The sequence below is a fragment of the Tarenaya hassleriana genome, unplaced genomic scaffold (assembly GCF_000463585.1).
Source record: "Tarenaya hassleriana unplaced genomic scaffold, ASM46358v1 Cleome43, whole genome shotgun sequence".
In the NCBI taxonomy this organism is placed as follows: domain Eukaryota; kingdom Viridiplantae; phylum Streptophyta; class Magnoliopsida; order Brassicales; family Cleomaceae; genus Tarenaya; species Tarenaya hassleriana.
The window spans coordinates 916,416-940,424 of NW_010967059.1; the positions used below are offsets into that span (position 1 = coordinate 916,416).

At 35.9% G+C, this 24,009-nt stretch overlaps 3 protein-coding genes across 5 annotated transcripts; all 3 read right to left on the bottom strand.

The window, feature by feature from the left end:
• Positions 1–2,295: 2,295 nt before the first annotated feature.
• Positions 2,296–12,705, bottom strand: LOC104825259. 3 transcript variants are annotated; one of them, XM_010557560.1, is made up of 6 exons: positions 12,598–12,705; positions 11,621–11,860; positions 3,692–4,375; positions 3,438–3,599; positions 2,863–3,301; positions 2,296–2,709 (listed from the first exon to the last, which is right to left on the bottom strand). In XM_010557560.1, exons 2-6 carry the CDS (start codon positions 11,819–11,821, stop codon positions 2,603–2,605), a joined length of 1,593 nt encoding a protein of 530 aa, XP_010555862.1. In that variant the 5' UTR covers positions 11,822–11,860; positions 12,598–12,705; the 3' UTR covers positions 2,296–2,602. The 3 variants fall into 3 exon arrangements, with proteins under 3 accessions (XP_010555862.1, XP_010555861.1, XP_010555864.1); XM_010557559.2 differs by having other exon boundaries at positions 12,508–12,701; XM_010557562.2 differs by lacking the exon at positions 3,692–4,375 and having other exon boundaries at positions 12,508–12,701.
• A 239-nt stretch (positions 12,706–12,944) lies between these two features.
• On the bottom strand, positions 12,945–20,990 carry LOC104825261. The gene is made up of 13 exons (XM_010557563.1): positions 20,614–20,990; positions 20,476–20,536; positions 18,980–20,395; positions 17,440–17,642; positions 17,230–17,347; positions 17,074–17,157; positions 16,611–16,828; positions 16,401–16,530; positions 15,998–16,300; positions 15,700–15,903; positions 14,256–14,356; positions 13,907–13,921; positions 12,945–13,381 (listed from the first exon to the last, which is right to left on the bottom strand). Exons 3-13 carry the CDS (start codon positions 19,160–19,162, stop codon positions 13,318–13,320), a joined length of 1,623 nt encoding a protein of 540 aa, XP_010555865.1. The 5' UTR covers positions 19,163–20,395; positions 20,476–20,536; positions 20,614–20,990; the 3' UTR covers positions 12,945–13,317.
• Positions 20,290–23,290, bottom strand: LOC104825277. The gene is made up of 6 exons (XM_019203936.1): positions 23,194–23,290; positions 22,087–22,288; positions 21,879–21,973; positions 21,362–21,462; positions 20,998–21,033; positions 20,290–20,536 (listed from the first exon to the last, which is right to left on the bottom strand). Exons 2-6 carry the CDS (start codon positions 22,097–22,099, stop codon positions 20,290–20,292), a joined length of 492 nt encoding a protein of 163 aa, XP_019059481.1. The 5' UTR covers positions 22,100–22,288; positions 23,194–23,290.
• Positions 23,291–24,009: the final 719 nt, after the last annotated feature.

Consider the following 24,009-nt stretch of genomic DNA (forward strand, 5'->3'; position numbering starts at 1 on the left):
TCTTCTCCTTAAAACGTTCGGAGCTCCAAGGTTGTACGAGCTGTTGAAAGAGATATTTGGTATCCTATTCTGATTAGGGGTGACCATTTCGGTTATTAACCGAATAACCGAGGCGAACTGAACCGAATAAGACATTGCCATACCCAAACCGAACCCGGCATCAAAATCGAACGGTTATGATTTCTTTAAACCCGAAAAAATCGAAATTGAACCTAACCGAACCGAATAAAAAAAATAACCGAAAAACCGATAATTTCTTTAAAAAAATTTTTACTGAAACTGAACCGAACTCGAACCGAAAAATAACCGAAGCGAACCGAACCAAAGTTTATATAAAAACCGAATGTTTATAGTTTTTCTCTAACCGAAATTACCGAATCCGAACCGAAACCCGAAATGACCACCTCTAATTCCGGTGGTTTGCCATAGAGATCGTATCTCCGTTTGGAATTATTAATAAGAAGCTTAATCCTTTAAAAATTCTTAAAACAATTAAAATTAATTACTTCATATTATTAACATTAATATAAATTAAATTTTTAAAAACTATAAATATAGATAAAACTTACAATAAAAGATAATCACCAACCATATGGAACATGTTCAGGTGTCATTGTCCAATTATGATAAAATTGAGGCATTCGAGCTTGTATTATATTTGTTACCGTCTTGTTTAACTCTTTATCTTTAATTCCAAACCTTAAACATTTATGTATTATTAAAAAATAAAATCGATTTTCCATTTACTTTTGAAAAAAATTATAAAATTAAATATTATAATGTCCTTCAATATCAGGATCTATAATCGGAACATTTCGTTCATTAAATAAATTTAATATTGCGTTAATATCGAGCATGGAATCGCCATCATCTTCCTCGACCACTGGAGGAGCATCTCGTTGAGACCGAAGACGAGATGGTAGTGTTCCAGAAGATCCAACCAATAAACCACCGAATCTTGAAAAACGATTTCTAGCAATCTAAAATCCAAAATAATTATGAATTAATAGTTTAAAAAATAGGAAAAAAAATCAAACCCTAAAACGAATAATAGAAAACAAATGATCAATATATAACAAGGTACAACGACCTAATATACTATTAAATATAAATATGGAAGAAAAAATTACCATTATCGAATTTTTGAGAGAAATTGAAAAAGATTGAAAGGTTTAAACAATTTTTTGTTTTACTTTGACCAAACGAAGAACGAAAGAGCCCGGGGTACATAATTTAAAGATGACGTCTGCCTTCCATTTGGTGCGCACTAGCTCGGAATGTGCAGAATCCAAAAATTATTATTATTAATATATAAAACGTGATATATGATAATAATATAAAACAAATTTACCATAAAACAAGACCACCAAAAATTCGATACGTGAACGGACCACATGAGATACAGTCCATCAAAATATTGTTTGATGGACTCTGATATCAAGTCATACATCATCTTTATCGATATGAAACCTACAAAAACAAAAGAAGAATAACGATTAATTAAATTATTTCAATTTTAATTAAAAAAACATTGTATTAAAATAAAACAAATGTACCATATAGCTCTACCCTATTTATTAGGATGGAGCAATTTAACGGCTATTCATCTCGGGTTTTCTTGAATATCCTCGAGAGGCATTTGAGATTCCGTCATCTCCTTCGTGTGATTGAGTCAATGGACGAGTCACCTAAATCGAGTAATCGTTAGTATAATGATAATTCAATAAAAAAATGTATTAAAAAATATATACAACAATTATTAACTTAATTAATCTTTTATAGGGGACAATAACAAAAATATTCTTAAAAAATATATTGGATTTCAAGTCATACTCTCATTCACAAAAAACAAAAGATTTATAAATATACATTTTTTATAATAATTTTTACCTCTTTATATAATATAATAAGGTAATCCATACTTCAACATTCGAACCTTCGAAGATAGACATTTTAATTTTCCAGAGGGTTAGATCCGTACCGGCAAGAAGTTGTGAGGCGTTGATAACTGTTGCTCCATGATCCGATATCGAATCGACTCCCGACATCACCGGTGGTACAGGCAATATGAGGTAGTTCTAATGGTGCTTTCCCAGTACAGTATACGAGGAGCGTTCGTTGGAGGAGACTCCAGTGGGAAAATGCGAGTGTCCAACAAAAGACATAATAAGCGCTCCAGGGTCTTCTCCATAACTCCATGTCTTTTTGGATCATCACCACACTGCTCTGCAACTCGTCCATGGCAGATTCAAACACATCTAACTTGGTGTTAACCGTCTCCTCTAGGTACTCGAGTCGCAACATAACTGGATCGTTATTGCTCTAATACCAATGTAATGGAACCTTGTAACCGAAACTACATATTGTATTCCACACAAAATCGAAATACAACTTTGAAAGCTTGAATTTTAAAAGGCTCCATTCTCCCCTTTTCCTCAAGTTTTTCTCAAATCTCAGATAATCTCCCAAAATCAACAAAAGAAAGATAAATAGGTTTCTCAACACACACATGTTGAGGTGGAAACAACAAACCTTACATGCCAAAAGGTAATTATATAACCGACACTAATATAACGGAAAAAGGAACCTCGCATGTGCCGCATTAATTCCCTGCACTCGTCGTCCCTGTGCTCCCTCCTACCTCTATCACACGAACATGCTCCTTGCCTCCCTTTTTCTTCTTCATCTTCCTCATAGGTGCGAAAAGGCCTATCATGGTCACACCAATCAAACTCGTCAACCCAAATAAGTGTGATTGAAGTGACACCTCTATGACCATACCTCGCTCGTGTTGTGAAGAAACTTTATTCTCTTTTGAACAACGAGGTCTAAGCTCGAAATCAGTATTCGTATAGTAACTACCTGTTGAAATATCATCCTCTTTGTTGCTCCTTATCTCAGACCATTCCAATGCTTCGACTGTGACTCCTGCCCTCTTCAGAATTCTTTCGACGTTTGCAATTATCCTTTTTTCAGAGGCATCTATTGTCTTTTTCAATATCCTTTCAAAAAATACTTTTTTTCCTTTTTCTTTTCCTTTCTCTTCTTCCCCCTCTATTCTTTCTTCTTTTTCTTCTTCTTCTCGTTTCTTTCCCTTTTCTTTTTTCTTCCTCTCTGCACTTTTCACGAAAGCTCTACCATCGACATCGAGCTCACGAATATTCTCGAAACAAATACTTGTCGGATTCATCTTCAAATGTTGCATCCAACTTTGTATCACCGGATGACTACTTTGTTTTTCATGTAGATTGAAAAAAATATGTTCTTCTTCCCCCTCTATTTGAAGAATACTTCGAATACCCTGAAAAAAATGGTGCGTAAACAGTGAGAACATTAAAAGTTTGACTTGTGTGACCATTCACATCTGGTCACATTACCCAGACTGGTCACACTACAAATGGGACTGGTGTAACTAATATATCGATATTAATACATACCTGTGAAGTCACACCGATCTGTTTCATCACGTTTGCATGTGTGATAAAAAGATTCGGTTTGATGCGTTTCTTGCACATCCTAGGACATGTTGGATCGACACCATCCACATCTATATACCATTGGCTTGCACCTAACCTTTCGACGCATTCAAAAGGAAACAACTGCAACATACACACCAAATCATTATATCAAACAATATCTATATACTCAAATGTTCAATCACATTAAAAACATAAGTATAAATATAACTAACCATAAGAGGTATTACAAATCCTGGACAATGCCATTTATCTTTTGGTTTAGGACCGCTTGCATACACCTTCCGTATTTGATCAATTATTTTTTCGAAAGTGTATCTTCCCCAAGGAAACCCTTCGCAAAAGTCCAGACGATCGACCATATCAACTAAGTCATTTTTTATCACATCATTGCTCTTGATACCACGGTCTATTACTCCACCTAGCAAAATAAGTGTTGCTAATCTTTTTCTGCGCTCTACATTTGTGTGTGGAGTGTTGTACAGCTTCTCTACTGCGCCAGATATGGTCACCTTCGAAGTTCCAAATGTTTTTAGCCGAAACTGATTCCCTCTACATCCAGCCCAATCTTCGGGATACTTATCACAATTTAGGCCAGAGATAATGGCATGTTCAGTAATCGAATATCTGATGGGCACACCGTTCAGAATAAACCATAACTCTTTTTCTTCACATTCTAACCTTAATGCGCGGTGTAAGAGAACAGATACCGGAGCCATCTTCAATGTGTCTTCACATCTCATATGGAAAATGTGACGAAACTGAGACTTTTTGTTGAAATATATCAATTCATCGTCTGTTAAAACTTTTTTTAGAGACCGAATGATCTGAAATGGATAACATTTCGTTGTGATCTTGGGAGCATGTTGAATGTCCTTAAAATCATATACAAAAGGAACCTGCAAAAATAAATTTAACACACATGATCAGTTTTTTTTAATATAGTGACAAATTTGACTAGTTTGATCAGACTAATCAAAGTCGTCAAACATGTCATACCCTTCAAGTGCGACTAGAATGACTAGTATGACCACTAGACTTCATGATCAGATTGACTAATGTGATTGTGTGACCACTTCACTGGTTTCACCACTTGACAAGTATGACTAGTTTGATCAAACTAATCAAATTCGTCAAACCGGTCACACATTTCAAAAGCAACTATAACTAATATGACTACGGACTTGATCAATTTGACTATTTTGACATTTGACCACTTCATTGGTTGATCACTTGAAAGATGTGAACAGTTTCACCAGTTTGATAAGATTAGTCAAACTAATCACACCATTCAAATGTGATAAGTATGACTAGTATGACTAATGTGATTGTGTGACCATTACACTGGTATTGCCACATGACGAATGTGATCAAATTGACCAAGTCCGTAGTGATCAATTTTTTAAAGTCTCACACCTTTCAAATGCGACCAATATGATCAGTTTGACAAATATGAAAGTGTGAGTATGCCTCGACTCCCATATGACTCGCCTTTGTAAAAACTCTGTCTTCACTTTTCAAAGCGAAACCTTAATTTTCTGATCTATACAATTCAACTAATATGATCCATTTGACTTGTTTGGTCAAATGCACATACACGATATTTTAAAAAAATATCTCACTTTCTAGGTGAATTGTAATAGAAACTCTATTCGGATATCTTCGCAAACAGGAATCAAAGATGATAAAGAGAAAGTTTTTTGACCTGAAAACGATTTTGCAAGAAGAAATCTTAGAGAAATCGTCAATGAAATCGCAAAGAAAACGAAAGAAAGGGTTGAAGTTTGAAAGGAATCGTAGAGGAAGAAAGTGAAGCTTTTTGTTTTTAAAAGATGTTGATTTCGTAATTGCGAAGAGGGGCAATACAATTCTGACACGTTTCCGTCTTTTCAATGTTTTGGAGATTTTTTCCCCTAGTTTTTTGAGGGTATGACTTGAAGTGACTTGACACATTAAAAATATTTATGTTATCATCAATAACATTAAATTTTTATTTTCTATAATAAACCCTAATATAGCAGTTTAAAACAAAATATTTTCCTGATAGAAACATGCTCCGGACAAAATCTAATTTGAATATATATATGCTTTGTAACCTCATCTGAAGTTATAAAAAAAAATCACTTAAAATACGAACAATATAACTATTTCGCTCCAAATGCAATAACTTTTGACTTGTTATAAATTGTATAAAACTTTGTAACCATCCTATATATTGAATCGATGTATTACATGTCGAATGGATCAATTATTTCATACATAAATTTTCTTGAGTAATATGTTGTTGAAATTAAACTTGATTAAAAAAATCAATTAAATATTTTAGTATGGTTATGAAAATGTGATTAATATGAAAAGTGTGTGAAATGTGATTAATGTGTTAGTGTGTGAAAATGTGATGGAATTGTAGTTTGGTGAGGTAGTTAGAAATGTGTAGAATATGTGTGGAAGAAAATTAGTTAAAAATATGTTTAATAAGTGAGTTAGATATGTAGTTAGGTGGGAGATTGTAGTATAAATATGTGTGTTTGTATGAAGTTTGAAATCAAGGAAATTTGAAGAGAAAAACAAAGAGAAAGATTAAGAAAAAACATTCCTCTTCTTAAATCTTCAAATCATTTCTTCTTCCAAATATTTCCTAATCTCCTCCAAAAATCCTAAACACTAAACAATCCTCCTCCCTCATTCGAATAATCCTCCCCCTAATCCTACAAAGTGGTATCAGAGCTCGGTTTCTTAAATTTTTTGAAAAAATCTTGAGAGATTAAAGAGAGTTGTGAGAAGTAATGGCGACTACAAGCTTTCAATATCCCCGTCTAACAAAGACGAACTATGAAAAATGGTGCTTACGAATGAAGGCTTTGCTCGACTACAACGAAGTTTGGGAGATTGTGGAGAAAGGGTACGAGAAACCCGAAGATGAGGAGTCTTTATCGCAACCCCAAATGAAGGCTTTGTCCGAGTCAAGGAAGAAAGATAAGCACGCTCTCACTCTCATTCATCAATGTTTGGATGACGAATTACTCGACAAAGTTTCTCATGCCACTACGTCAAATGAGGTATGGAAGATTTTAGAAAAATCTTTTCAAGGCGTAGAGAAAGTAAAAAGGGGGAGAGTAAATTCATTAAAAGCCGATTTTGAAGCATTAACGATGAAAAAGTTTTGCGATGAAATTTGGTTACATTGTTCATTCGTAACGAAGTTTTAGCATATAAACTCTATACATGGGATCTGAAAATACTCAAAATCACATTAAAAAAATGTTATAGTAGAAACGATACATATGTAGGATTAGGGGGAGGATTATTCGAATGAGGGAGGAGGATTATTTAGTGTTTAGGATTTTTGGAGGAGATTAGGAAATATTTGGAAGAAGAAATGATTTGAAGATTTAAGAAGAGGAATGTTTTTCTTAATCTTTCTCTTTGTTTTTCTCTTCAAATTTCCTTGATTTCAAACTCCATACAAACACATATATTTATACTACAATCTCCCACCTAACTACATATCTAACTCACTTATTAAACATATTTTTACCTAATTTTCTTCCACACATATTCTACACATTTCTAACTACCTCACCAAACTACAATTCCATCACATTTTCACATACTAACACATTAATCACATTTCACACACTTTTCATATTAATCACATTTTCATAACCATACTAAAATATTTAATTGATTTTTTTTAATCAAGTTTAATTTCAACACTCCCCCGTAAACTTGATTTTGGTGACTCCGAGCGCGCTCCTGATCCTTTCGAAATCTTCTCGTTTCAATGGCTTCGTAAAGATGTCTGCAATCTGATCATGAGACTTGACAAATTGAAGTTCCACCTCCTTCTTTGCGATACACTCTCTGATGTAATGATAACGAGTGTCAATGTGCTTGCTTCTATCATGGAAGACCGGATTTTTCGCCAGTGCCAATGCTGATTTGTTGTCGACGTAGATTTTGGTAGGCTTGTCTTGCACCAGATTCACCGTCCTCAACAGATTTCGGAGCCATATAGCATGACACACACATGAGGTAGCAGCTACATATTCAGCTTCACATGTGGAAAGCGTCACTATGGGTTGCTTCTTCGATGACCAAGTGAAAGCAGAGCTTCCAACAAAAAATACAAATCCAGTGGTGCTCTTTCGATCATCAACATCTCCAGCCCAATCACTGTCACTGTATCCATGTAGCTCAAAATTGTTAGTTGATGAGTACGATAAACCAAGAGCGATGGTACCTTTGATGTATCGAAGGATCCTTTTTGCCATCTTCAAATGAGTTGTTGTCGGAGTCTCCATGTAACGACTGACAAGTCCAACTGCGAACAGAATGTCGGGTCTCGTGCAAGTGAGGTACCGAAGACTTCCAATCAGACTCTTGAAGAATGTTGGATCAACAGTATCTCCCTCTTCATATCTTGATACTTTGGCACCACATTCTATTGGCGTACTTATCGACTTGCAATTCTCCATGTTGAACTTTTTCAAAATCTCCTTGGCATACCCTTCTTGAGAGATGAAAATCTTATCTTCTTCTTGCTTGATTTGGATTCCGAGATAATACGACATCAACCCAATATCAGTCATCTCGAATTCTTTGGTCATTTGCATCTTAAATTCCTCGAACAACAATGGATTATTCCCGGTGAAGATTAAATCATCCACATACAGGCACACAATCAACATATCTCCTCCTTGAATTTTGATGTAGAGGGCATGCTCGTATGGACATCTGATAAAATTGTTTTTAGTAAAATACCTGTCAATGCGGGTATTCCAAGCCCTCGGTGCTTGCTTCAATCCATAGAGTGCCTTCTTCAATTTCAACACTTTGTCTTCTTTCCCTCGGACTTCATAACCAGGTGGATGTTGGATATAAACTTCTTCTTCAAGCACCCCATTAAGAAATGCAGACTTTACATCCATTTGATGTATCTTCCACCTGTTTTGGGCTGCTAAAGAGATGATCAATCTTACAGTCTCAAGACGAGCTACAGGTGCAAATACCTCGTCGTAGTCGATCCCTTCTCTTTGACTGTAACCTTTTGCCACCAGCCTTGCTTTGTATCTTTCTCGGACGAAAGCTTAAGTGAAAGAACGCCTCGATTCCGAAGCATTGAAGATCTATATGAGGCAACTGAAAGGCAAGATGATCTTACTCTTTTCTGTCTTTTTGCGGATTGTGAACCTAAGAATTTTGAAGAAACTGTACAAGATGAAAGGTGGAGAAATGCCATGGATGAAGAGATCAGGGCCATTGAGAAGAATGATACATGGGATTTGCTGTAAAATCAAAGAGTTAAGGTCCGATCGAGGTGGAGAATTCACTTCCAAGGAATTCAATGACTTTTGTGCATACCATGGTATTAGACGCTCATTGACATGTCCAGGAACGCCACAACAAAATGGAGTCGCTGAAAGGAAGAACAGGACCATCCTTAACATGGCACGAAGCATGCTGAAGACGAAGAACATGCCAAAGGAATTCTGGGCAGAAGCTGTGGCTATGGCGGTCTATTTATCAAATAGATCTCCATCCAGAAGTGTAGTGGGAAGAACACCCCAAGAAGCTTGGAGTGGAAGAAAACCAGGGGTGTCACACCTCCGAGTATTTGGGAGTATTGCCTATGCACGTATTCATGATGAGAAAAGATCAAAGCTTGATGATAAAAATGAAAAGTACTTATTCATCGGCTATGATCAAAACTCAAAAGGATACAAGTTGCATAACCCAAATACTGGAAAAACCATTGTGAGTCGTGATGTGGAGTTTGATGAAGATGGAGAATGGGACTGGAACACTCGCAATGAAGACTATACATTCCTTCCCTACATAGAAGAACAAACGGAGAATGAGATTGAAGAACCCACAACGCCACAAGATCCATTATCACCATCATCATCGGACGAAAGCTCAAGTGAAAGAACGCCTCGATTCCGAAGCATTGAAGATCTATATGAGGCAACTGAAAGGCAAGATGATCTTACTCTTTTCTGTCTTTTTGCGGATTGTGAACCTAAGAATTTTGAAGAAGCTGTACAAGATGAAAGGTGGAGAAATGCCATGGATGAAGAGATCAGGGCCATTGAGAAGAATGATACATGGGATTTGACCTCACTTCCAAAAGGCCACAAAACGATCGGAGTAAAATGGGTATACAAAGCAAAGAAGAATGCCAAAGGGGAGATCGAAAGATACAAAGCAAGGCTGGTGGCAAAAGGTTACAGTCAAAGAGAAGGGATCGACTACGACGAGGTATTTGCACCTGTAGCTCGTCTTGAGACTGTAAGATTGATCATCTCTTTAGCAGCCCAAAACAGGTGGAAGATACATCAAATGGATGTAAAGTCTGCATTTCTTAATGGGGTGCTTGAAGAAGAAGTTTATATCCAACAACCACCTGGTTATGAAGTCCGAGGGAAAGAAGACAAAGTGTTGAAATTGAAGAAGGCACTCTATGGATTGAAGCAAGCACCGAGGGCTTGGAATACCCGCATTGACAGGTATTTTACTAAAAACAATTTTATCAGATGTCCATACGAGCATGGCCTCTACATCAAAATTCAAGGAGGAGATATGTTGATTGTGTGCCTGTATGTGGACGATTTAATCTTCACCGGGAATAATCCGTTGTTGTTCGAGGAATTTAAGATGCAAATGACCAAAGAATTCGAGATGACTGATATTGGGTTGATGTCGTATTATCTCGGAATCCAAATCAAGCAAGAAGAAGATAAGATTTTCATCTCTCAAGAAGGGTATGCCAAGGAGATTTTGAAAAAGTTCAACATGGAGAATTGCAAGTCGATAAGTACGCCAATAGAATGTGGTGCCAAAGTATCAAGATATGAAGAGGGAGATACTGTTGATCCAACATTCTTCAAGAGTCTGATTGGAAGTCTTCGGTACCTCACTTGCACGAGACCCGACATTCTGTTCGCAGTTGGACTTGTCAGTCGTTACATGGAGACTCCGACAACAACTCATTTGAAGATGGCAAAAAGGATCCTTCGATACATCAAAGGTACCATCGCTCTTGGTTTATCGTACTCATCAACTAACAATTTTGAGCTACATGGATACAGTGACAGTGATTGGGCTGGAGATGTTGATGATCGAAAGAGCACCACTGGATTTGTATTTTTTGTTGGAAGCTCTGCTTTCACTTGGTCATCGAAGAAGCAACCCATAGTGACGCTTTCCACATGTGAAGCTGAATATGTAGCTGCTACCTCATGTGTGTGTCATGCTATATGGCTCCGAAATCTGTTGAGGACGGTGAATCTGGTGCAAGACAAGCCTACCAAAATCTACGTCGACAACAAATCAGCATTGGCACTGGCGAAAAATCCGGTCTTCCATGATAGAAGCAAGCACATTGACACTCGTTATCATTACATCAGAGAGTGTATCGCAAAGAAGGAGGTGGAACTTCAATTTGTCAAGTCTCATGATCAGATTGCAGACATCTTTACGAAGCCATTGAAACGAGAAGATTTCGAAAGGATCAGGAGCGCGCTCGGAGTCACCAAAATCAAGTTTACGGGGGAGTGTTGAAATTAAACTTGATTAAAAAAAATCAATTAAATATTTTAGTATGGTTATGAAAATGTGATTAATATGAAAAGTGTGTGAAATGTGATTAATGTGTTAGTATGTGAAAATGTGATGGAATTGTAGTTTGGTGAGGTAGTTAGAAATGTGTAGAATATGTGTGGAAGAAAATTAGGTAAAAATATGTTTAATAAGTGAGTTAGATATGTAGTTAGGTGGGAGATTGTAGTATAAATATATGTGTTTGTATGGAGTTTGAAATCAAGAAAATTTGAAGAGAAAAACAAAGAGAAAGATTAAGAAAAACATTCCTCTTCTTAAATCTTCAAATCATTTCTTCTTCCAAATATTTCCTAATCTCCTCCAAAAATCCTAAACACTAAATAATCCTCCTCCCTCATTCGAATAATCCTCCCCCTAATCCTACATATGTATCGTTTCTACTATAACATTTTTTTAATGTGATTTTGAGTATTTTCAGATCCCATGTATAGAGTTTATATGCTAAAACTTCGTTACGAATGAACAATGTAACCAAATTTCATCGCAAAACTTTCCTAACGTGAAAATAGTTCAAGAGCTACCTCGTGTTTTGGTGGCTCTGAGCTGTGAGTTGCCTGATCATGCAGTATCCACGGTCGGCTCCAAAGGCAACTCTCGAAGCTTTCCTTATCAGCTCGTCGTCCCGATCGAGAGAGGTTGGATCTTCCTTCTCGACGGGATACTTGCTTCAATACAAAGGATGTTTGTGACACAAATCCTGGTGGAGTTGAGACTTTGTCCATATTTTCAGAAAGAAGGTACGGAAAGGACCTAAATATTTCCTGCAAAAAAAAAGAGCGAAAGATCTAATGTTAAGCATAAACCGCCGATTGGTGTGAGAACATAACAAAGGGTAACTCAGTACAGTCAAATTAAAAAAAAACAGCAATTTCAGTAGCTTGGATGCTACTTTCGGCCTTTTCTTTTCTTGTATAACAGACTATCTCGGTCGGTAGTATAATCATCCTGGATCTCAAAGTCCACAGACTGAGTATTTATACCGAAAACGTGCGGAAACCGACATAAAATACATACATAGACTTGCCAAAACTACAGTACACAGACTGTCATATTCAAGTAATCCGCTGTCTGAACTAGCAAATTAGGGATCAAGCCATGGTTTTGAACAATACATATCTTCCTTCCAATGTTTATATGTACAACTGATTCTTTTTCTGCAACACTTTTGGATCTTTTAAGACTGAAACGAAACCGATTTCTACAACAACAAAAGTTGCTTGCATATACAAAACTAAACTATAAACCCTTCCAAAAGATTTGCTAAAGATACACCCTTTTCATTTGCATTCCTAAGATAACGATTACACCATCATCAGTAAACTCATGGCCTAATCCACAAAAACACCAAAAAAGGCCCATAATTTTGCTACTGATTCATCAAAATCTGAGGGGGAAAAGAACAAAAAACCTGAAGAAAACTGGGAAAGAACCCTAAATCGGGAAACGCCTTTGCTGGGAAGATTGAAACTCTAGAAGCCAAATGCATACGTAAACATACCCAGATGAAAGACGAAGAGATCCCAAGACTTCAGACGCAACTTGGAAATTTCGAATGGAGTGTTGAAGAAATAATTATATAACGCTCTCATTGGGAACTCCAAGGGTCTCCTTTCACATAAACATTTTGGTTTTTATTCAATTGTCTTTTTTATTTTATTTTATTTTTTCCTTTTTGGTTGAAAATAATGACACGCTGTGCTGCGACTTTTCGACTTCTGAGCTGCTGATGACCAAAATTAAAATGACACTAAAACCTAAAAATGATTTCATTGTCCATACGAATTACTTGTAAAATCGCTTTTCATTTCCTTTAGAATAAACAAAGTTCACAAAATGATGAAGCAAAATCATCACAGATACAATGCAAATGAAAATGCCTCAAGCTCCAAAAAGACAAAGGAAAAAACAGCGTTGTTTTGAGGCCCTCCACAAGTTCCTCGACAGGGTGTTACCCTTCAAAGGTCTGCCTACCCAAGAAGAATAAAGGGAAGGAATTTTCCGTACGAATTATCGCCATTGCCATTGATGTTGCAATGACAATAATCATAAGGTGACGTCGGGGTCATCCTCGTGGTCATAGTCTAGTTCACTCGAATGCTTAAGCCTCTTCGCCTCTCTTGGACCGCCTCTTCCATTCTTCGGTTTTCCTTTGCCCATTTCCACAAATGGAACCTCATTCTCAGTTCCACGCTTCCCGTTTGCGTATATTAATGACAACTTACTGCCCGCTTGTGTATATGCCTCCACCCTTTGATCGCCCGCCTCCAGACTCCAACTCCCTTCTACAACAGAAAAGAACGCAAGTGACGATAGAATGACAAGGAATTTGGATTGGATCAAGAAAAGAACTCACCATCACGCTGCCGTAACCTCCTCGGCCTATGATGAAAGAAAATTAGAAAGGAACCTAATCATTTTATGTCACACCATATGGTTCATGTTACTATTACCAAGTTGTGGTGATGAAAATGAATTTATCATGCAAACAATGCATTTTTTCACACGAAAACCCCACTTTTCGGGTTATTGAAAGATTCTCACAAATATTCCCTTCAAGCCATGAAGCGTATGATAAATTCATGAGGAAGTGGTATGTCTTTAGGATCTACTAATGGAATACAAACTATAATCCTTGTGCATGGTCATATGTCCCGTGAGTGGCAAATCGATCGTTTTCGATAACAATCTGAAAACCCCATAAATCGTTTTAGCAGAAATCAAAAATCAAAGTCGTCTAGAAGATATCACGACAAAGGGAAATCGGAAGAATGATAGTGAGAACAACCTATCTTCTGGCTGAAACTTACCTAGACCGCTTCAAACTGCATTCAATGGAGATTTGCAGTTTTGTGAGATGCATAATTATACAAAGAAGCAAACTAAAACATTCAGCCGTTTCTACATTGCATAAACAATTGCTGTAAAACCTAAACCTATGGATCTAATTGTCTGGATAAGGTGACCAAGATTCCCAACAACTCAATAACAAAAGATGTAATAAATCCGAGATAAAATAGTTTCCGACCCATTCAAGTACTTCATTTCTCTTTTATCTCACTCCAGTGGATAAACATCGAAGAATGCAATCGCAAAGGGAGAAAGCATTTTCATTCACAGAGAAAACAGCAGACAACAAAAGGCCAGAATGCTTCTCACAGTGCAGTATTCTTGGAGGATGAGAGGAAACCTTCATATCCTTTAAGTACATTCCCGCATTGGCGGGGATCCTGCAAGTAACTTGTTTCCATATTGTACACCTGAAACAATCCGACCAAACAGCATATAAATAACACAAGCATTGACATTCCAATAATAAATCTCCCAGCGTTAGTAGATGAAATGCTATTCTTCATCTAAATAGGTTATCATTTCTAGGGGATCACATAAGAAATATCCGAAAACGGTCCACAAAAAGAACCTAGAACTTGAAACCTTTCTTGTTTATTCTTCTTATATATATACGCATGTATATATGAACCTTATTTATACTAACACATATATTCAAAACTTTGACATCTGTATCCATATGGTGCACAAACTAGCTTTTGGATTCTGAGAAGAAGTCCAAAAATCACGAGATCGGGAATTGGTTAAGTATGAATGTTTTTCGAAATCAGATCCTAGATCGTGGATAGGAGCAATTCTAGTATGTGGAGTGAAAATGAGTAGGAACTTCGATTTTCTGCTTCCAAACAACCTTTTCAATCTTCTTGACCAACACATATGTGGGAACCCTAGATGGTGGAAGATCATCTCGTGTACTCAGGCATCTACGCTCACCACACAAAAAAATCATTTTCAACGGATATATCCGTTGGAAATGGTCTAAAATCCGTTGAACACAGTAATTTCAACGGAAAAATTCATTGCAATCTGGTCATTGAAAGCGGAGGTATGTTGAAATATTCAACGGAATTTCAACCACCAAAACTGTTGACATATTGTCATGATATTTCAACGCAAAGTATTCGCTGTATAAAATTCCAACGAAAATTAATAACTATTATATAATTGGAAAAATGTTCCAACGGAATTCCTTTGAAAATACTGGATGAAAAAGTTTAACGAGTTTTTCAACGGATGAAAATTTGATACTTATCAATGGAAATCTAATGGGATATATTTTAATAAACTAAAAAATATAATTATTTTACTTTCAAAACATCACATATATTTTTTAATATAATAATTTATCAAATAAAATAATTAAAACTTTTAAAAAACATTATATAAAAATTTAAATAGTATTATACGTCACTAGTACAAATTACATATGAGGTGTGGTGGGGATCGGTCGACCTCCTCGGAGCATCTCCACCATATGTTCGAGTTGAGATACTTTCGTTTGTTGTTCCTTGATCATTTCTTTCTGCATTTCTACATTGCGCTCGAGGCTCTCGATCTTACGCTCTCGACTTACGTCGGAATGCACATGTGGAGGAACAATTGCACCGAAATCATCAAGTATATCCTTTTGCAAAGCTCCGAGACCATAGATACGCCCTTTATTTGGTGAAACCGACTACAATATATATATATATATATATTAAGCATGTAATAAAATATTAATATTTATATGTACATTTAAAATTGAATATACCTGAACGTAACATATGTCTTGTTCGATTGGAGATAAATTTGAGGAAGAGTCGACACCGTCAGATGCCTGTGAAAGTTGTGTAAGCTTCTCAGTCACTACTCCGATGATGCGCTCGGCCCGAGGATCGACGATAGATCCATCATATCTTTTATGCGTTCGGGCGACCAACTCAACGAGTGTTGGCTTCCTTCCTATTTCTTTCTCCTAATTAAATAAAAAATAAATATATAAATTAACACAAATAATTAATGATTGAAATAATAAACACAAACTTTGTAATAAAAACTCAAATACATACCATCTCTTTTGCCCTCTTCTTGAATGATTTAGCACCAGAGGTATGACGATGTGGACCATCGCCGGCAAATTTTTGGCTAAGACGACTTTGTTTCGCCTTGGCGCTCTTCTCCTTAAAATGCTCAGAGCTCCAATGTTGTACGAGCTGTCGAAAGAGATCTTCGGTAGCCCATTCCGGTGGTTTGTCATGGAGATCATACTTCCGCTTGGCATTATTCATGAGGAGCTTAATCCTTTGCATTCCTAATTGATTAAACTCTTTAAAAATTTTGTCGGTGTGCATCTTTTTCCATCTGAAGGTTTGCTGCACAAATTATAAAAATTAATTAATAAAAATTAATTACTTTATACTATTAACATTAATATAAAATAAAATTTTCAAAACTATAAATAGACAAACTTACAATAAAAGACAACCACCAACCACGTCGAATATGTTCAGGAGCCACTGTCCAACAGTAATAAAGTGGAGGCATTCCCGCTTTTATTATATTTGTTACCTTCTCTTTCAACTCTTTATCGTTAACTCCAAACCTAAACACACTTATATATTGATTATAAAAATAAAATTAATATAAAATTTATTTTTAAAAAATATGTATAAAATTAAATACCATAATGCTCCTTCAAGATCGGGGTCTATAATCGGGACATTTCGCTCATTGAATGAATTTAATATTGCATTGATGTCGAGCATGAAATCGCCATGATCATCTTCCTTGAACAGTGGAGGAGCATCTGGTTGAGACAGACGACTCGGTAGTGATGGTGGCGATGCTCCAGAAGATCCAACCAATTTACCACCGAATTTGGAATAACGTTTTCTAGCAACCTAAAATCCAAAAAAAACTATGAATTAATAATTTAAAAATAGAGCAAACAAAATCAGACCCTAAAATAAACAATAAAGAACAAATGATCAATATAGAACAAAACATAACAACCTAACATACTATTAAATGTAAATATAGAAGAAAAAATTACCATTATCGAATTCATGAGAGAAATTGAGAAAGATTAAAACTTTAAACAAATTTTTGTTACTATGATCAAACGAGGAAAGTATAATTCAAAGACCTCCGATTTAAGGATCTCGACGACGATTGCCTTCCATTTGATGCGCACGTGCTCCGAATGTGCAGAATCCCAATTCCACGTTTTCTAATAACAAAAAATTAACGTTGTTAATATATAAAACGTGATATATGATGAGTATATTAAAAAAAAACTTACCATAAAACAAGACCACACAAATTTCGCTATGTGAACGGACCAGTTGAGTGACAGTCCATCAAAATATTGCTTGATGGACTCTGATATCGAGTCATTCACCTCTTTATCGATATCAAACCTAAAAAAACAAAAGAAGAATAACGATTAATTAAATTATTTAAATTTTTAATTTTTTTTAAAAAAACATTGTATTAAATAAAACAAATGTACCATAAAGCTCCACCCTCTTTGTTAGGGTGAAGCAATCTAACGGTAGTCCGTCTCTGGTTTTCTTGAATATCCTCGAGAGGCACTTGAGATTCCGCCATATCTTCCGGAGGAGATGGTTGTGATGGTGTACTTTGTGGAGACAAAGATGTTTCCGAACCATGCCCATATGACCTTCTGAAGGGCTGAGCCGATGGACAAGTCACCTAAATTGAGTAATCGTCAGTATATTGATGGTTTTACTAAAAATGTAATAAAAATAAACATAACAAATATTACCTTAATTGATCTTGTAGAGAGTATGAAATTCAAAATTGGAAGGATTTGAGAGATATCGAGAGGCTTGAGAGAATTTAGAGGGATTTGAATCGAATACGAGGATTTATTAGGGGTAGACATTCGGTTCGTTTATAAATGAACCAAACCGAATAAATGTATTTCGGTTATTAACAGAATTAAACCGAATAACCGATTGGTTATGAACTCTCAACCCGAATTAACAGAATTCGAATCGAACCAAACCGATTAAAATTTAATAACTGTTTGGTTATAAATTTTCAAAACCCGAAATAATCAAATCTGAATCAAACCGATTCAAACCATTTATACATCCCATTTACCACACGTGTATACATATATATATTACTAATATAATCATTATTTTATTATTTTTAAAATTCATGCGATATGGACCGGAAGAGATTTACTTACAAATTTATTGTTTTTATATTAAACTAAATTCTGGCATAAATTTAGATCTTGTTATTTTATATGTTAAGATGATTACGATGGTATTGTATATAATATTGTTTGAATATTCTTCTATTGTAATGGATTCAAAACATTTTTAATATTATAATCGAATAGAACGGAATATAATCTTTATTTGATTATAATTTTAAATAAATAAAACCGAATAAAATTAAATAACCATTTAATCATGAGTTTTCAAAATCGAAAAATAATCGAACAAAATCTTTATTTGGTTATAATTTTAAATAAATAAAATCGAATCGAATAAAATTAAATAACCATTTGATAATGAGTTTTCAAAATCGAAAATAACCGAACCTGAATTAACCGAACCGTTCGTCCACGCCTAATATTTACAATGCAAATGAGCATTAAAAAACGTTTAAATAGCGAAAATGTGCAGCATCAAATTTTATCGTCCCCACTTGTTATAAAATGAATCCGAAACATTATAATCTCTAATCGTTCAACATTTGACATGCTAGTCGTACAACTTTCTATCAACTTAGAAATTGATAACTACGAAAGTCCTTTCGCACAACCATTCTATACATTGAGCCGACATATTACATGTTGAATTGATCAATTAATTCATACATCAATTTTCTTGAGTAATATATTATATCATTTCTACTATAACATTTTTTTTTAATGTGATTTTGAATATTTTCAGACCCTAGACATAGAGTTTATATCCTAAAACTGTAACGAAATTTCGTTACAAATGCACAGTGTAACAAAATTTCTTTGCAAAACTTCCCTAACGTGAAAGAAATAGTTCAAGAGATACCTCATGTCTTGATGCCTCTGAGTTCAGAGCTGCCTGATCGTGTAGAATCCATGGTCGGCTCCAAAGGCAAGTCTTGAAAGTTTCCTCGTCAGAGAGATTGGTTATTTCTTTTTCACGGGATACATGCTTCAACACGAAGGACGTTTGTGACACAAATCCTGGTGGAGTCGAGACTCTGTCCATATTTCCCGACTTCAGAGATAAACTGATCTCCGGTCGTGACCAAAGTACCTAAATATTTCCTGCAAAAACATTTGATGTTAGAACATAGTAAACATCTAATGTACAGAAAAGAAAAAAAAAACAGCAACTCCAGTAGCTTGAATGCTACTGCCAACCATTTCTTTTCACTATCTCGGATCGATAGTATGATCATCCTTGCCCGAGCCGAGATGAAACATCCAAAATGACGTATCAAAGTCCACAGATGAGAATTCACAATAAAAAAGCCGACGATTTTTTTCTCTACCAAAACTAATTTCTACATCAATACAAGTTCTTGCGCACACAAAGATATAAACCCTTCCAAAAGATTCGCTAAAAATGCTCTCTTTTAACCGCAAAGTGTCATCCAATTACTGAAAATCCATCATTTGATTTCCTAAGATAACGATTACACCGTCGTCAGTAAACTCATGACCTAATCAACAAAAACACCCGATAAATTTGCCACTGATTCTGCAGAATCTGAGGGGGAAAAGGAACAAAAACCTGAAGAAAACTGGGAAAGAACCCTAAATCGGGAAAGGTCTTTGCCAGGAAGATTGAAACTCTACAAGCCAAATGCATACGCAAACTTACTTACCCGGATGAAAGAATAGCGAGATTTCAGACATAACCCATCTGAGAAATTTCGAATGGAATGTTAGAGAAATAATTTTGTAACGCTGTCATTTGGAATTCCAAGGGTCTCCTTTAACAAAACATTTTGATTCGATGGGGTTGCAACTCTTCGACTTCCGAGTTGCTAACGACCAAAATGAAAATGAAACTGAAACCTAAAAAAGGATTCTTTGACCAAGAAACTTCCGTACGAATTTGCATATAAAAATCACTTTTTATTACTTTTTTTTCTTCCTAGAATATAACCATCCTTCAAAGTTCACAAAATGATGGAGCAAAATCACCAGAGACAGTACAAATGAAATTGCCTCAAGCGCCAAAAAGACAGCTTTGTTTTGAGGCCTTCCACAAGTTCCTCAACAGCTCCTCTACTGGTGTTACCTTCAAAGGTCTAATCAAGAAGAAGAAGGAGGAGGAATTTTCCGTACAAATTATCGTCATTGCCATTGATGTTGTAATGACAATAATCATAAGGTGACGTCGGGGTCATCCTCGTAGTCATAGTCTAGTTCACTCGAATGCTTAAGCCTCTTCGCTTCTCTTGGACCGCCTCTTCCCTTCTTCGGTTTTCCTCTGTCCATTTCAACAAAGGGAACCTCTTTCTCAGTTCCACGATTTTTAGAGACGAGAAAGTGAAAAAAAGGACGCCTTACTGCCCGTTTGCGTATATGGCTCCACCCTTTGACCGCCCGCCTCCAAACTCCAACTTCCCTTCTACAACAGAAAAGAACCACAAGTGACGACACAATGACAAGTAAAGGAATTTGGATTGGATCAAGAAAAGAACTCACCATCACGCGCTGCAGTAAGCTCCTCGGCCTATGAAAGAAAAATAGAAAGGAGCCTAATCATTTTATGTCACACTATACAGTTCATGTTACTATTACCAAGTTATGGTGATGAAAGTGAATTTATAATGCAAACAATGCATTTTTTCACAAAAGAAACCCACTTTTCGGGTTATTGAAGGATTCTCACACATATTCCCTTCAAGCCATGAAGCCTATCGACTAATGGAATACAAACTAGAATCCTTGTGCATGGTCAAAACTACTAAATCATTTGTCCCGTGAGTTGCAAATAAACCATTTTCGAAAAAACCCATAACTCGTTTTAGCACAAATCAAAAATCAAAGTCGTCTAGAAGATATCACGACAAAGGGAAATCGGAAGACCTATCTTCTGGCTGAAACTTCCGAGACCGCTTCAAACTGCATTCAATGGAGATTTGCGGTTTTGTGAGATGCATATTTATACAAAGAAGTAAAATAAACATTCAGCCGTTTCTACATTGCATAAACAATTGCTGTAAAACGTAAACCTATGGATCTAATTGTCTGGATGAGGCGACCAAGATTCTCAACAGCTAGATAACAAAAGATGTAACAAATCTGAGATAAAATAGCTTCTGATATTTACAATTGTGTTTCACTTCTCTTTTATCTCACTCCAATGGATACACATCGAAGAATGCAAAGGGATAAAGCATTTTCATTCAAAGAGAAAACAGCAAACAACAAAGGCCAGAATGCTTCTCACAGTGCAGTATTCTTGGAGGATGAGAGGAAACCTTCATATCCTTTAAGTACATTCCCGCATTGGCTGGGATCCTGCAAGTAACTTGTTTCCATATCGTACACCTGAAAAAATCCGACAAAACGGCATATAAATAACACAAGCATTGACATTCCAATAATAATTCTCCCAGCGTTAGTAGATGAAATGCTATTCTTCATCTAAATAGGTTATCATTTCCAAGGGATCAAATAAGAAATATCCGAAAACGGTTCACAAAAAGAACCTGGAACTTGAAACCTTTCTTGTTTCTTACTAACATCTAAATTCAAAACTTTTACTTTGAATCAAACAAAGCTAAACATATTAAACATAAAAGAATAGTGAAGCAATACACTCCAAAAACAGCTTCCAGTTAGCTATGGGAAATATTATCCCAATAACCCGATAAAACTGCAACTGACATGAGAAAGCCAATTACAAACAACCAAAAACATCGAATTCCTAAAATTGATATCTGCGCCATGAAAGGACTACCCACTTGTCTTTCAATACCACGAAGCTCATCTTGAAGCTTGGCTCTCCTGCTAAGAAGCGAGGCCATCATAGCTGATGGATTTGTAGATCCTCTTTGCCCTAAAATAATTAAAGAAACGGCCAGATATAACAAATTTAAATCAAACATCATATTTGATTTGACACAAACACAAATTAATTTTTAACAAAAAAGGGTTTTCATCCCCCCTTACCATCTGTATCCATATGGTGAACAAAACTAGCTTTTGGATTCTGAGCAGAAGTCCAAAAATTACGAGATCGGGAATTGGTTAAGTATCAACGACTCAACGTTTTCCGAAATCAGATCCTAGATCGTGGATAGGAGCAATTCCAGTTAGGGGAGTGAATTTGAGCGGGAGCTTAAGCTGTGGCCAAGAAAAGCTTACTACTTTCCTGCAAAAGTAAAATATCTAATACAATCATAAACTCAGAGAATCTCAACCATGAAAACAGGAATTCGAAAGTTGAAGCAGATTACAGAGAAGGTAACAATTCACTTTGTTCAACTCTATCAGCCACTTTTTCCTTGTGTTTGACTCTATTACAAAACAAAAGTAGATAAGTGGATCATGTTAAGATGTTTAAATACCTAAAACTAATATGTCAAGATTCAGAGAAATACTCTCCTTTATATAAACATCAAAGACAGTGAATGATGGTTGTTTTCAGGCAACTAACTCATGTTTCTAAACAATTTCGAGCATTGTTCTGCTCCTACACTCCAACGATCACGGGTATTACATATGGACGAACTTATTCTATATATCTTTTCTCATTTCTACTGCATTTTTCATAACAATATGCGTCCTTCACATCCAAATCATTGACAAACCATCGTTTTCTCATCTCATCTCACACCATATGAAGGATTCAGACATTTACTAAAGAACACGCATAATTTGAGTTCATAAGCTAAGATCACATGTTGTATCCACCAATCAAATCCTGTAACTCGTAGACATCCTGAAAAAGCTATAACTAAGCATCCTACAAAAACCAAAGCGAATAGATATAAACCATCTTACACAGAATCTGAAGGGAAAATAAACACCGACTAATTCAAAAGACCCATAGAAGAAATATGGACTGAAATGGCGAATGATTGTTCACTAAAAATCAAAGCTTTGTAGAATGACTTGAACAAAAATCGCAGCTTTGGGCAAGTGAAGTGAAGGGACACAAACCCAGATGGAAAAAAGAAGTGCGATTCTAAGATTTCAGAAATTACCCATCAGATTAAATCAGAAATTTCTCGCAGTGTTGAGCAATTCGAAAAAAGTGAAGGATCGATTCCAAACCTTGACTCAGTATGAAATTACGAATGACAAAATCAATTTGATTCTCTCTCGTCTCGCTTTGTCTCTGTTTTTTTTGTTCCTCCCTCTTGGTGGGGTTTCTCGTTTATTTACAATTTTGCCAGCCGTGGAAAATGAATAACCCGAATTAAACCGACTAGAATTGGTACGGTTAAATGCAAACCAAACGGAACCATATCCGAGACATTTCGGTTTATCTAGCTAGCTGTTCTTGTTCCCGTCCGATTATTTGGTTAATAAGCTAATAATTGAATTGGTCCGAACCGAATACTTTTTTTTAATATGGTGGGAACCTGTTGCAACAATCCTTCGGATAATAAACTTCTGACTCTATACAATAGCCGATAAACCACGCAAAACATGTAAAAAGTGTTGTTTATTTTAGAGTAAATTGATGGATTTAATAAATCTCTCATGTGATTCATATTTATATGTATTACGGATATAGTGGAGGAGTTATATATTCGTAAATGATATAGTATGAATTGGTAAAGTATATACATGTATTTTGTAAAGTATATACTTGTGTTTAGTAGTGAAATTTAAGTGCAGAAATTATGCACGAGCATGTAACACGGGCGTGTTAATTCTGCACGGGCAGTGTAACACGGGCGTGTTAATTACAAACACGGCCGTGTTAGGTTCAACACGGGCCGTGTTAATTCTCTGAGAAAAACGTTGTTTTTCTCAGACATTTGACACAGACCGTGTTAAGGTGCAACACGGACCGTGTCAAATCTCTGAGAGAGTGTTAATTTTGCACAGACAATTGACACGGACCGTGTCAGATTCGACACG